Source organism: Motacilla alba, chromosome 1A (genome assembly GCF_015832195.1).
Source record: "Motacilla alba alba isolate MOTALB_02 chromosome 1A, Motacilla_alba_V1.0_pri, whole genome shotgun sequence".
NCBI classification, from domain to species: domain Eukaryota; kingdom Metazoa; phylum Chordata; class Aves; order Passeriformes; family Motacillidae; genus Motacilla; species Motacilla alba.
The window spans coordinates 14,225,472-14,241,400 of NC_052031.1; the positions used below are offsets into that span (position 1 = coordinate 14,225,472).

The 15,929-nt window shown below is 36.8% G+C and overlaps 1 protein-coding gene across 1 annotated transcript in view; it reads right to left on the bottom strand.

Moving 5' to 3' along the window:
- The window catches only part of COG5 (component of oligomeric golgi complex 5), a 175,160-nt gene that overhangs the window by 95,673 nt on the left and 63,558 nt on the right, over window positions 1-15,929 (bottom strand). Inside the window, exon 7 of the mRNA XM_038153486.1 lies at window positions 7,359-7,489. Coding sequence (XP_038009414.1) covers window positions 7,359-7,489 — 131 coding nt within the window. The remainder of the gene's footprint in view (window positions 1-7,358; window positions 7,490-15,929) is intronic.

Here is a 15,929-nt window from a genome sequence, read left to right on the forward strand (position 1 = left end):
ATTTTTTTGTTATTGTTTTTACTACTGCTCCAAAACCACTTTAATATGTATTATGCCAATATTCCACCATCCATTTTAATGCACATTTTTAGCCCTTACATGCAGAGGTTGCAAGCTGCAAAGTAAGAGTGAACTATATTGAAGTCAGACATTCATTTTAGCTATTTCAAGATTCAAAACATTCTATCATCTGTTCCTATGGAAACTGAAAGGATATTCTAGGTTATATCAGTACCAGCCGATTATGTTGCTGAGAAATCTGTGGTTTATTTTAATCCATAGTTCAGAGGTATAAATTCATGCTTAGTGTTTAGCTTGGTGATTCTGAATTACTGAGGCGTGGTTAACACTTCAGTTCTATTAGATCATACTTTAAGATAAAACAAACTCCTGTTAGACCAGAATAGTAAAGGGAAAATGTTATAAGGTTCTGTTAATCCCTGTGAAGTTTACTGTTCAGATGTAGGATATAACTAATATATACTTGGAAGATATTTTTTAGTTGTTAGATGAGCCATACGTTGCTGCATCATATCGTAATAGAATAGTTCAAGGAAAAAATAGTTTAGATTTATAGAAAACTCCTTCAGTAGTGCCATGCACCAGATGGCCAGATGAAGGAATCTGATTTAGCAAGTTAACAAGATCATGAAAACCATAACCGTAAGACTAAAGATGAAAAATAAAATTGAATAATGCAACATGAGTATATTTCCAAGACAAAGAAACTTAAAGGTTAGGATAAAGTAAAACTTGTGAAGAGATTTAAACACATTAAGTGAAAATTCTCCATGTGTATACAGAGCTACTCTAAAAGAATAGAAACAGTGTAAGTTAGTAGGATTTTAATTAAACAGACCAAAATGCCATTGTGATCTTTCACAACAAAAGCCAATATGACAGCTATAACATGTTGGAGTAAGTCTTCTCTGTCTAGAATTAGAATAAGCAGTAAAATGGGTGGCTAACATGAATTTAAATTAAAAACTTTGGATTTCATACTCCATTTTCACTAAACCAAATTAGATGATTTAAAGTCAACTATAGCTACCACCTTCATCTTACACCAAAAGTAGCAAGCAGGTTCAAATTTTCCTCTTTACAGTCTTCTTACTCTAGATTCAAATAATTGACTTCAAACTGAATAATCAGAAATGTCTTCTATTTCTATATCATACTGTAGTCAATCACTCCATTATGAAATAACTGTCTCAGTCTAGTTTCCATCAGGATCTCCTGCAGGGAATCAAGACTGTGGTATTATAAGGAAATATAACAACTACTGCCTAAAGTGTACTATATTGGTTAAACTTTTGACAGTAATGAGGTTAAATTCCAACTACTAGCTTTCAAGACAGAAATAAATGTCAGAATAAAAAGAAAAAAATAAGAAAGAAGCAATGATTACTTTTTTACTTTAAAAAGCATACTCTAGTAGCATTTCAACTCTAGTCCTTCCAGGGTTTTTATGAGGGTAACCAACAGTACATGGATAAAAAGATGAATGGCTATGAGCCAGATTGGAGGGGTTCTTTTCTCTTGTTTTTTTCTACTTTATTTGTTATTCTAATGATCATTTGGTAATTATGCACACCTATGCAGTTATGTACATCTATGTAACAGCAATCCATCCCACTGACATGCTGAAGTGCATAAGGGCTTGTATTCTTTAAAAGGTATGACAACATATGATAGCCCATACATAACAGCAGAGAAGTGCAGGCAAAAACATCTGGAAACCAAAAATTGTGCTTTTGACTAGCACAGTACATCAATGCAGGTAATGTAACAGATTCTAAGCTAAATGAACTAAAGCTGAACATTAAAGAGGCCCCTGCACAACCACAGGGCACACAAAATGACATCCTACTACAACATTAGACTTTGTTCTACAGTCAAGCACATCTTCACAGAGCTGACAACTTTAGAAAAAAATATTCATGCACTCACACAGTCCATTTCACAATGAAGCATTCATCTGAAGATGACACTAAATCAGCAAAAAACAGCAGGCACACTTTGATTTAAATCCAAGTGTTTAAATATCATGAACTAATCTAGAAAAGAGAATGTTTCAGTGCAACACATACTCTTGCTAAAGTAGACAAGATTGAAAGAAACTGAGAAACTCAAAATCACAGGACCCTGCCCAGACAGTCATGCCCCAAGAGCCATCCACACTTTTGGCAGTAATAATTAGAAGCAATTAGGAAACACAACATGTTTCATGTTTTTTTCCACGTTTCATCAAAAAAGTTAAAAACGGAGCCCAATGCCAACCATTCTTAATATCTGAATATCTCAAACACCTTGAAGTGTATTTGCACGACTGGAAAATGCTGCCACAGGATAGTAAGTGCATTTATTGCTTAAGATCCTTGACATTAGATCAAACACTGACTGATTTAAGAACAACCGATTGACCTATGACCGATTTAGGAAAAATTTCACCAATCTTGTCATAACCCTGCAAGCTGTGGTAGATAAACACTCAGCTCAGAGGGCCCTGAAATGAAATAAATGATGCAATTTCTTGACGATTGTGTCTAAGTGATGATAACTGGTCAATTATGTACATACTTTCTCCTCCAACCCCTTGGGGAATAAGAAACAAGACCTATTAGAGATCCTTGACAAGAGATTAAATGCTGGTCTGTGAGAGATCTCAGATTAATTTCACCAATTTTGCCATAACACTGCAAGATGTACTACACAAGCACCTAGCTTAGCGATTGAACTGAGATAAACTGAGCAACTCCTGGATAATCACCTCCAGACAACTGGTTAATTATGCAGGCACTTCATCCTCCCATCACTTTTCTCAGGCACTAAACAGCATTAGTCAAGAACACTTATGCATATACATCTAGTTAGTAATTTTTTAACCTAAAAAAAAGCTGTATTTGTTCCAGAGAAAACGACTGAGAGGAAAGGTTCAGTATGAAAAAGATTGCAAAACAGAATAATTCACAAAACAAATTCTTCTCAATGAATTACTATATGAAAACTCAAAATGCCCCCAAACATGCCCAAAACAACGGTACAAAGATGCTACAATGTGAATAACTAAGAAATTTTTGTTCAGATCATACTGTTTACCTTTTTATGCTGTGTATAAAAATCCAGCATTTGAACAAGTGTCAGAAGTAGAGTTTAGGATTTATTTCTCTATGTTATTTTCCCCTCTTCTTTATTCTGCAAGGTTATAAGGAGCAAAGCTCTTCACTCGGAAGAAAAAAATAAATCTGGGTATTTTTTAAAAAACAGTACACCCAGTTTAACAAAAAATGCTTATTAGGCTTACACCTATGTCTTATATACAGGAAGCTGGACAATAAAACATCACATATATTCTCTAAAACAAAAAAACCAAACAAACAAAAAACCAAAAAACCAAAACAAAAACAAAAAACCCAAACAAACAAACAAACAAAAAAACCCCAAAAAAATTAAAAAACCCCACCAACCAACCAACCAACCAACCACAAAAAGACCCAAAACCAAACTAGTCAGGTATCTACGGATCCCTCCAGGAGACAAGGAAGGAAAATTTTTATTCTGTGGTCAAATATACCGAATGTTTCTGTAACACACAGAAGGACAAACTGTTTAAAGTGCAAACCCAGGGAAATCTGAATTCTGCTCTCATTTCTACACCACATCCTGCTATATTTTAATCAATCTTTAATGATACCATTGATACCTCACAACCTATATCCTAATTATAACAATTGGTATCAGTAAAGTCATAAGCAAGAACACAGGTTCCTAACATATTTCACACATGTAAAAATCCATCCTTCTTATACAGAGACCCACAGCTGCTGCTTAAAGCACTGAACGTGGCTCAGAACTAAGGCTACCTTTTGAGAGGATGGAGGACATGGAAATGCAGCTCTTTTCTGCACACACACAGCCTGGCTCCTAAAGCCACCAATATTGTCATTACCAGGTGGAGCTAAGTCTGCTTATCTCTGGCTCTAAGTCCCACACCTAGCATGGCAATATACAGCAAGAAGGGTTTGAAGCATGAGCTGAGTTGCAGAGAAAGTTTTCTCACTTTTAAACACAGCAGACACAAAACTGTGTCTGGAAAAACTGCTCTACCTGGAACTGAGCTATGGTTATCTCAACAAATTTCTCTTTTCCTCAGTAATTTCTTCTTATTCAGATCTGCTTTACACAATATTGCTGTTGAAAACAGGAGTGAGGTGGTGCCAAGAGCAAATCTAGATTCTTCAGCATAGGGCTCAATGGGAGCAAAAGAAATAATAGGGATGTTTCAGGTGGTTGCAAGATGCAGATCTATCTCTTTTTTTAAATTTCCTTTTTTCAAAAATTTTAAAGCTGAAAACTGCTGGCCCTTCTGTTAGAAGGGTGGCTTTTAATCAAGTTCTTAATGTATCTCTGCTAAAGCAGTCTTTGCTGTTCCCTATGCTATCTGCCATTAGCCTGCTTACAGTATGAGCAAAAACTAGCAAGGAGCTCAGGACTAGAAATAAAGATGGGGTTAGTATCCATTTCCTTTAAATTGTTCTGTGGGTCATGAAAGACTGTCTATCTGTGCTATGTACACTAGGAATGCCTAACAAAGCACACAGAACAATAAAAACCTGCCTGTAGCCACTAGTATCCATGTGCTTGGGTTTGCTAATATTCTTATTACTTTTGTCAACAATAGCAAAGAGAGCTTTCTCTTTCTAAAAGGATTAGGAAGGCAAGTGTGGTTTGCAGCTCTATGAGAGCCTGTTTGGATGCACGGACAGAAACTTCTAGTCTACACCCAGACACAGCTTTAAAATTCCACCAGGAACAGGAGTGGAAGGCTTCACTTCTAAAGCAGTCAATGGCTAATGCCATATTTCCAAAGGGGGAAGAGGTTTCATTTTTTCTGAGAAATACACAAACACCGTGGTAGTGGACATGCCATAAAAAAATTAATTACAGAGAACAGAAAAAGACAATGTGTTACTAAGGTATAAGTATCTGCTTTCATGTGCTACTGCTGGACATTATTTGGGGGAATCGGTGCACAGCTCACTAGTACGTGACTTATACATCATTAAATAAACAATTAAAAAAAAACAAAAAAAAGTCTCTATCCAAATCAAAGGGCATATATAAAAATGTTAAATGGGGCAGTTTAGACTTTTTAGCTCGGTTCTTTTTGTCAGAGTAACTTCTAGCAGTATCTCTGAAAAAAAGCTGAATTCTAGAGAGCACATTCACCAAATTCTAACGACTTTCATTTAAAAAGAAATACTTCCAGTCTTCCTTTTTAAAATGTATTTCCACTTCCTGCTTCTCTTCTAGGTGGACACTGAAATACTCTAGAACAGAAACATAAGGGTAATTTTTCTTTTAGGGCATTGCTGAAAAGTGCTGCATGAAATACAGAAATACAGCTCGCTCTTATGTAGGCAACACATCTCGTATTATTTACACAGCAGATGAACAAGGGTAGAAACTAAAGCTGCATTTGCAAATATGAATATCAAATAACTGAAGAAACACCGGATAAATACAGATGCACTACTCTCAAAGGTACAGACAGCCACCAGAATACATACTGGCAGGAAGACAGCTCATCTGAGGAATTCTTTAGTGCCTAATACAGGAGAAAAGATGAAGGTCCCAAGTCCTCTTTAAGGAAGTTTCAGGGGTTGGAAGGTATAGATGTAAATCAGCTTGTCAGTAAAACACAATAACAGGAATCAAAGACACGCTATTCACTAGTCACATTTCAAACTCTAGATTTCTTGGGCAATGCCTGCGCACGTATTTTCTAAAGCAAACTATTGTTCTCAACATTAAATTCACAAATCATATCCAACAACAAACCTGTGATGCATAACCCAACACCTCCTCATGAAAACATCCCCATTTCTGATATGACTAAGCACTAATAATTTTCTTCCAAACACTCCTCCATTTGTTGGAAACAGGCCTCTGGCTAAAGCACAACAGGCATATACTTTAATAATCTCTTGATTACCTGGAGACAGCCTGGAACACCTAATAAATCTGTCTATTTTTCAGGTGAAGTGGGATTGATTTCCCCAGGGTTTCTTTGTCAGTTCCATTTTAGTACTTAATATGAAGAGAAAATTATCAGAGAAGGTCAAATCTGACATGAAAAACTAGAATGAGTTCACACTGATGAAGACTTTTCCTACATTTAAAATAAATGTCCACTTGCTTTTTCTTAGGACCCGTCTTCCGTCAATCTTTATTTAATAACCTATATGCTTCATAGCTTGCAAAAAGTGCAATCACAGCTTGCAACATGCTCAAATAGCCAGAAGTTTCAACACTGGAATAGTAATCAGGTGAAAAATGGGGTGGTTTTTTTCCTACCACTTTGTTATCAGCAAATAGTCAAAGGTATTTACCACAACCATGACTTCCTACTGCAGAAAATTAGATGAAATGGCAGATCTAAGTAAAAGTTAGAGACATACCAAAAAATTTTAATCCTCAATTGTTTAATCAAGCCAATTTATTCAGTAGGTTTGCTATTCTGTATACATTCTATTTTCATGTCAATCTACAACAGTATAAACAAATGCTGTCTTGACTTACAGAGAAGTTTAACACTTGGTAAGAAACAGGATAAAAAATGTCTTGTTCAAAGCCTCTTTGTTCTCTAATTTAAGATCCAAATTTGACAGAAACTTGTACCAGATTTCTCCTCTCACTCTGGCAATGAAGATTTAAAATATTTTTGTTTTTGAAGGATATAAAGAAGTATAGACAAAGGAACATTAAACTTTACAAAGGCAAGAAAATAGCACTAAAGATACTGCAAATGGTTAAGAGAGGTAGCCAGGTTATTAAGATGTCAATAATTACATTTAATATGAATGAATGCAATTACACATATTCGTTTTTATTTCCCTACAGTGAATATTTACCTCAAAGTTTAAACTGCTCTTTGAAGTTTTAATGCAAATCTTTAAAATCTTTTCAATATATTTCTGCACAGCTAAAATGCAGAAAGCTTCTTTCAGTTTTAAGAAACTGCATTTTTCATATTTCGCTATAAAGCTTGGCAATATTGGCAGTCCTGTATATGGTGTTGAATGCATCAAGCTTTTATGACAGTGTTTACAGTTTACTTACTTTCTTCCAAATTACAGGGTCAGATCCTGCAAAATTTTATTCTTGCAAGAATTTATTTATTCTGTACAAGACCAGTTTTGTCAATTTATTTGAATATAGTCATGTGTGAGAATTTCTCACATAGGACTTTTTTTTGTTTAATTTACAATGGAAAGTGCCACACAAAGCAAAAGAAATCAAGCTCAAATTCTTTCACACTTTACTTTTGAAAGGAAGTAAAGAACAATGTATTTTACCTGAGTCTCCACACCTTGCTCGAGCAACCTTTTAGCCTGGTTTTCCACCTCCAGACGAGCTCTTGCAATAAAAAGCAGGTCATTTTCAATCACTTCTATTCCAGACAGATCTATCCCTTGAGAAAGATAATCTATAAAAGCAACAAAACATTGATAAGCATGACACAGGATAATGGAACATTTTAAGCATGTTAAAACATTTCAAAGTTACAGTCAGTTCCAAGGGACATTTTTGTATACAACACTTGACAATACAGTACATCAAAGTAATGTCTTATACCAGAAAAACTGAAAAACAGAGGATTATTACTTTAGAAAACCTGCATATTAGATACATTTAATTTACTTCAACACACTTCTCTAGACCCAGAGACTGCTGAAGAGGTGCAAAACATGAGTTCTAGGAACTACAGAATCAAAATCATGGGGAAAAAGGGGCAAGAAGTCGTATCCTTGTCCCAAAGAATTGACTAGATCATTAAACTTGTCTAACCAGGTGCTCAAATAAGTGTAATTTGCTCTAAGATCTGAAATTAAAGATGTATTAAAAGGCTCAAATTATACTTCATATATTTAAATTGCACTAGTAAACATTTGTGATCAAAGACAAAAGAATGGTACGAAAAGAAAATAAAAGAATTTTTTTTTTCCTTTTTAATTACAGAATCATCACAAAAATCATTACCATCATGGAAATCACCATCAGCCGGGTAGCTAGAGATTACTGGGCTGGACTGGCAACTGCAGCAATAAAATCTATTAAAATTCAACTTTTCTCAATAATTTTTTTCTCCTTTTTTTATCTTTCTGGATTTAAATTAATCCAATTCTCCATGTCCAGGTAGCCTAGACATTAACACTACTGCTTATCACCAAGATAATGCAGGACTACTCTCACTTACACAGTTTTCAACATTTAGCTTAATGAAACAGGTTTTCCACTGCTTTTTTGGAAAGATCAATTAAAACTAACAAAATAATGGCCAAGGCATTTTACACAGTATCAGATTCTTCCTTCATAAGATGATGTTCCACTATTTCCATTTATAACCAGTCCTCTATGACTTCCTAATAAAGTTATCTTCCTTTTAGTCCTCACAGTAACTTTATTAAGGCAAAAACTTAAACATTTTAACTAAGCTGACTAAACTTTTAAATCTTTGCCAAATAACCTTTCACTTTAGCAGCCATTTATTTTTGTTTATTCACAATAAACGAATCTAATTCTCAGATGAATTTCAGCAATGACGTGTTCACAACTGAACACAAAATTCCAAGTGAATCATTTCACAGCTAAGTAGGGAACATCTGTGTACCTGCACATGAAAAACACCATGTAAGAAATCGAAACAAAAAGCTTACTGAAATACTGCATAAAGCTTAGTAAAGGCATAAAGGAAATCATCTCTCTTAACAGTACAGTATGTCAAATTGGTTTTAGTCTGCTAAGAATAGGTCTGCAAATGCTTTTCCCTGTATGCATTTGTTTAAAAATAGATCAGAGGGGTCAAAGGTCAGCTGAGCAGCAGGACAGCACAGGCAATTCTTGAAGCCCTGTGTGCTGGTGTGTTTACAGAGCTGCTTTTGCCACGGGCCAGAGCAGCCACACTTACCCCTCATTTCCATGCAACTTTTTGCTGTTACTAATTGCATCTCTACAGGTGGTCTGGCATATGAACCCATTAAATCTAATACTGAACTCCCAACAATCCCAATGAGCAAGTGTCTTGAATGGGAAGGCTAATTTTCTGACCCCTTTCTTTTAGCTGCACAGAAGCAAAAAAGTAGGAAAACACTAACACAGATTCACTCTACTGCCATAGTAAACTCTGAAGAAGTTTCTTGGCAACATAAGATTAAAAAAGGTGCAAATATTACCAAATATTTACATATACCACAAACGCAAGAACTGCTGTGTAGTTCATTTTATGGCATAAAGTCATAATCTGGAAGCCCAGGCTGCCTAAACAAAACAAAATTAAAATATGGTTATGATCTCCTAAATCCACAGAAAATCTGAGGAAGATTACTAAAAAAGATATAATTTCTTCCTGTTGTGTTTCATCTCAAAATCTAAATTAAGTCACTTCACGTGCTAAAAATCTAATCCTTCTGATGGTTTTAAGAAGAGAACAGAAAGACCATGCTGCTTTGGCTTCTCCAAAAACCTCCATCTGTGTCTCCGACTGGCAGCCACCTCCTGCCAATCTGTTAAAATCTGCAGCTTTGCTCCAAATTTTCTGCAATCCTAACAAAATATCTTGGGACAATGCATTTCAGCAGGACTTCAAAACAGTGGGCCTTCCTGTAGGTTCAGTGGCTACTACTGTAGATGCTCCTAGCCGCTATTCTAACAGTAAGGAAGCTCTAGGGATCACAGAGTTTTCAAAAGAAAAGCATTTTTCATGAGGACAGCAGGTCTATGTCAGAAACACCTGCAAGTGCTTTCCTGCCATTCTTATGTGAGAGCAGAAGCTGTACCACAGGCAGGGCATGTGCCTTTTGATAGTTTTTGTCATCTATGCAGACAACATAGTATTAGAAATCTCTACATTTGTACTCTGTACATTGTGTACTCTGAAGAGTGATGTTGCTCTCCTGGACAGCATGATGAAACCAAGCACAGGGACAGCTGATGTAAGAGCAGCCAGATCATACCCAGAATACCTGTGCCTTTAAGATCTGATTTATTTAAAATATTGCAGAGGAACTCACACATTCCAACCGGTCAGTTTTAGTTAGTACAGAAACCCTGTCAAGTGAACACAACAAAAATGCTATCGGTTATTAACTCAGGGAGAGCAAATGTGGGATTTTGTTTCAGGCACTTACACATGTGATCCTTTCTCTATTTCTTGCCATGCACAGTCAGTCAATACCACTGTGGTCATGATCAGAGGTGAGTGGGACATGGGCTGTAAGGTACTTGTGCCTTCTCGTCAGGAATTAACTAAAAACAATGGCCCACCCCTCAGCTAGCACAGACTCTGGGGACTGGTGTCCAGTTTAAAGCATGTCAGCTTTCCATCTGCTTCAACCTTAAAGGTCTGCAGTAAAACTATTACTGTATTAACTCTAAAAGATTTAGTGAGTATATATTTATGACTGACATCTCTCCCTTAAGAGATTTTAAAAGCATATGTATAACATTCTGTTATCTTTGGGAAGATTTGTGTTTTTAACAAATTACAGTCTAAGTATCTTGTACCACAATGTGCCAGGGCTGGAGCAGCCACCAAGGCACTGCCTTCTCAGCAGCACCACAGGCTGCTCCAGCCACTTCTCAGCACAGACAGGGAGCAAATGAGGGGAGGGAGCTCCAGTCCTATAAACATTCCTTTACCTCTCACCCTTCTGATAATTCTACCTCTTTATATAGGTTTGAGAACATAAAGGCAAATCCTTAACTCTCATTGGGTGTTGGTATTGCTTCCATTCTATCACACGCTATTAAACTTGGAAAGCACAGTTGGAACTTACTTTCTAAGAACTTTAAATAGAGACTGCCAGCTGAATCATTTTCTTGAACAAAAATACTGTATGTCAAGGCAGAATACACTAAGACCCAGCAATAAGTGACATATATAATCTACTTCAGCCTACCAAAGGGTTAGAACTTTGTATTTTTTAATAAAGCAAGTATTTTTGTCACTTCAATACTTAATTTTCTTGATGTACAAAACTTGAACAACTTTTCTAATCTACTGGTTATGTTACTGCTTGAAAATGCTTTTTTTAAAGCAGTATTTCCCAGGTAGTTATGTAAGAGGAGTTTCACAGACAGACAAATCCAATATGCAGATAGAACATTAGGCAGAAAAACAGCACTTTGAGCAACACGGTTAGCTTTCCTTAATCTAAATGACTCACCAACACAGATTCTTTCTATTATGTGATCTCATTTTTTAACCTCAAATATTCTTTGTGATAATACAGAATCAAGATTAGAAGTTGCAACTTTCTGTAAGCATTGAAATATGTTTTGGAACAGAGATAACTGTTCCAACTAGCACCCTTGACGCTAGCACCCTTATGAGCTCCACAAAAACTGTATGACATTCTTTATATAGACTGAATTGATTCTGAGCTTTTGCTAGAAATTAGAGAATCAACAGAAGACTACTGAGAACAATCAGGTGCACTAACAAAGAGGAAAACAAAAGCCAGTAATAAACCAATGTGATTAAGCTGCATGACTCAAGAGGCTACTTGAATCAAAAGAGAAATCCTTCTGTGCTCTGAGAACCAACCTCAGCGACACTAATAAAGAGGGGAAAAAGAGGAAATTAGAACACCCAAAGTGGATTCCCCAGGAGCAAACACCTAAGGTCTGCAGACATGTAACTCCCCTCAAATGCAAGAATCCAATGACAAATTAAGAGGTGTTCTATGGAAGATTGGGAATGGGGGGAGAGGGTATTAATGGAAAATAACCTATTCCTGAAATTTTAAATAAAATCATAGAGTGATAAAATCACAGATCTTTCCCTGTTTGAGGAAGGTTTGAGGTGTATTTCTCTCACATTGGTCATTTGTTTTACTTGACTCTGCAGTCTTGATCTGCAGATAATGTTGGTGATATCTGTACCCTAAGAATACACTGCTATTTTTCCATAGTGAAGAAAAATTACAATTTTTGAAGAAATTACTAATTTAAATTCCAAAAAGTCAAGAGGTCTAAATGATACCCAAGAGTTCTGCTGGGATTTAAGTATGCAGAAGATGAGAGGCTACATGATTTATCAAGAACTATTACAGAAGACTCATGTGTGCATTGGTAGAAGATGTTCATGAAACTGAACGTAAACTGCTATGGAGAATAATTGTTTCTATTATCTTCCATGGTCTTAACAGAAATGTTAGTTACAGCAGTAGCTACTGGACAGGAAGGACATCCTGTTTGCCTCACCTGCATCTGAACCAACAACCCAGGATGCTGCTTGGCCCGAATATGTCAATTGGTTTGTTTTTGTCAATGCAGCTAATTTAAAATCAAAGCCCTGGGAAAAGAGCCTGAGATCCCAATATCCCAGCAGCAGACCAATGCTCACTATTTGGTGAAAGTAATCTAGGGTTTTACAATGTATCTCTAGTCTCCAGGTGGAATAAGCAAACACTCTACCTTAAAGAGCAGTGGTCCGCTGCTTGGAGACACTTAAATTTGCCATGCCACTGAAACACAGAGAGCAGGTGGGGAATAGCAAGAGCAGGCAAATTTCAAAGTGTTCAGACTGGAATTTGATGCCTCCAAAAAGAACCTTTGCTTATGCTCTGTTTTAACCAGACTAATTCTCCACTTAAGCAGAAATGACTGCCCCACACTCTGCACCAGGCACCAAAGTACTTGCTGAAGCAAGCCTCATATTAAGCCTTTAAATCAAGTGAAAGCGATTCCACTACTGGCACTATTAAACAATATCTTACAGCTATCTTATGCAACTTGAGCTCTTCAGAAAAAGATGTTAATTCCTAGCAAAACTGCATATTACAATGCCTTGTAAAGTGTTCAAAACTGCATATTACAATGCCTTGTAAAGTGTTCAAAATAAGAATGTAGTTGCCCTATACTAGATGCCATATACAATGTCATATATTTTGAATATACTTTAAAATTATTCATTTTGAATATTAAATTATTAATTTTGAGGGGTTTTCTGCAGGTATTATTAATTCATTATTAAAGAGGAATAAAAAATTATTTTACTAAAATGCCAGTTATTTACGAAACTCCTGGTATCTTTCTTTCCTTTTCCTATATGGCAAAATTCCTGCAAACGTTTCATCAGTGAAACAACAGAGAATAAAATCTGTCTGTGTCACTGGAGTGCCATTAAGTTCCTATGAAATCTGGTCCTTATTTAAGCAATTTCTACCATCTTAAAAATTCACTACTTGCATACATAATACATAGGATTTCAGTTTTCACCTGTTTGAGCAACATTAAGTGAATGAAAACTGTCCTGCAGGAGACAGAAACTGAGTGGGGCCCCTGGGCTCTGTATTTGTTTTCTCAGACAGCACACTGACACACTCTTTCTGTTTAAGACCAGAAAAGGAAATATTAGACAACCAGTATAGTCTCTGATAGATGTCCCTAGTGAAGGGGAACATGAAAAATAAAAACAGAGCAAAGCACTTCTCTGCTCTTCATTTCAATCCAAGACTGGTTTCATTTTAAAGAAATCAGGTTAACAGTACCAAAACCAAACCGGTGGAAAGCATACAAGTCAAAGAAAGCAAAACTTTAGCAGCTCATTTAAACACAGATAATTATCTTGTACTGTAAAACAGACCTGTCATGTATGTTATACCATTCTATAATGGTTTGGTTAGAAGGAGCCTTTAATAAAAATGCAGTTCAATCCCTCTGCAAGGGCAGGGGCACTTTCCATGATACCATGTTGCTCAAAGCCCTGTTAAGCCTGACCTTGAGCTCTTGCAATGATGGAGCATCATCTTACCTGATCAAAGCTTTACTTCAGAAGAAAACTGAGAATTCAACACTCTAATTCAGAGACCATGTAGATATGAAAAATTGAACATTTTCTATCTAGCATGTTAAAAAAAAAGCAGGAAGTTTTAAGTGCAAAGGCAGGTTTGAATAAGAAAGAATGGGTTGTCATCCTGCACTTGGGATCAGCTTTGTTTCCTCCAAAAGACTGTTCCTGGTTTTTTTAATAGAATATGGTTTATGTTAAAATATTTAGTAGTGCTTTAATAATCATCTATGTCCAATCCTATCTACAGAGGAAGCCTGCTGCTTCTCTCCAGACTGCATGCAAAAATATTAAAAAACACCCTGAATTGAGAACAATTATGGGGAAGCAGTGAGGAAGACTGACTAGCTATTTTTAAATTAAATTAAAGCTGCATTTAAGTTGTCTTGATGGAAGAGTTAATTCCTACTGCTCTCTGGGCTGGAAATCAGATGCCACGCAGGATCTGGAACTGATGGAAATGAGTTTGATATCTATTTTTATCATCATCACTGACTTAACAATGAGCACCAAATTTTGGAGACATTCCTGTGAAAATGCCATGATTCAGAAAATAGCTCAACACACCAAGACAAACACTACTTAGGTCTAATCACAAGTTATACCACACGACTCCCACACTCACTTAGGCCTAAAGCAAGAGTTGTTGAACTCCTTTAAGGTTCCCCCTCCCACACACCATTAGATCTCCCCCATCCCTCCCCCTCACCCTTGAATACAGACTCACAACCTTACTTCACCACGACCTACTAAACCTGCTACTTTCTACTGTGCCCTCCAAGGGGAGCAGGCAGCAGCCCCACATCCAGCTGGTGGCTGCTTAATGCCATTGTTAGTAACCTGGGTGACAGGACAGAATTAACCCTCTGTGAGCTTGCTGGTGACAGCAATTTGAGGAAGTGCTCAGCACCCTGGAGAGCAGGACTGCCATCCTGAAGAACCACAGCAACCTTGAGGTAAGGACAGAAAAAAACATCATGAAGGTCAACAGAAGTGACTTAAGCCCTGTTCACCTGGGATGGCACAGCCCTGTCCATACAAGCAGGTTGGGTGATCACTGGCTGGAAAGAAGCTTTCAGAAACAGACCCAGAGGACAGAAAATTTAATTTAAACCAGCAGTACATCCTTGTGGCAGAGGCTGCCAGCTGTGTACCAGACTGGGTGTACCCAGCAGGTTGAGGGGAGTCATTATTCATATTATTTGGCACCTGAAAGGCCACAGTACTCCACACCTCCCAAGAAAACAGAGACGTTGACAAATGAGTCCAATAGGGAACCACCACGACAGGGGACTGAAGCATGTGAGTGTGAGGAGAGGCTGAGAGTCTGTTAACCTTCAACAGAACTGGTTAAGAAGAGATCTAAATGCATCTTCTGCTGCCTCACAGACAGACCTTCCTCAGAGGTGCACAAGAGGCGAGAGATACAGGCTACAGCATGAGAAATTCTAGCTAGACATGGGGGCAGAACTCTGTACTTACGGTTCCATACACTTTACCCATGGAGGACATCAACTAGCAGGAATGCACACATTGTATTTTAATATAATTAAAACTGATAAACTGTGAAATTTTAGGATCCAGAACTGTAAAAATCACCATACGCTTCTTAAAACAGGCGGGTTTGAGAAAACTCCCTCAAGAGCTCCCAAAATATTTTCAGTAACTAAAACTGCATTTTTTTTCTAAATACTCTGTGATAAAATACTCACAAAGAACTGTAACATTCATGCCATTCATCAATAGTACTTGGGTGGAACTGAAACTAATTTCACCCTAAGTATTCTATCAGAGCTATGGCCTAGAAATCAGAAAATATTCAAAAGAAAACTTCAAAATGGACTTTCAAAATTTAACTTCTTCTGGCAACAATGCAATAATACCTCTACGAGTCAATACTCCTCTTGGGCTTTTTCTGGAGCAAAGTAAAAATAAAATATGTTGCCAGTAAAAATCTAGTTGTCCTATTTTGGTGTAGAACAGACTTCATAGCATCACAGATGCAAAGCAAATGTACAGCATGTGTGAAAGAGACAAAAACAGAAAGGGGGACAGAAAGGTAGAATATGGAACA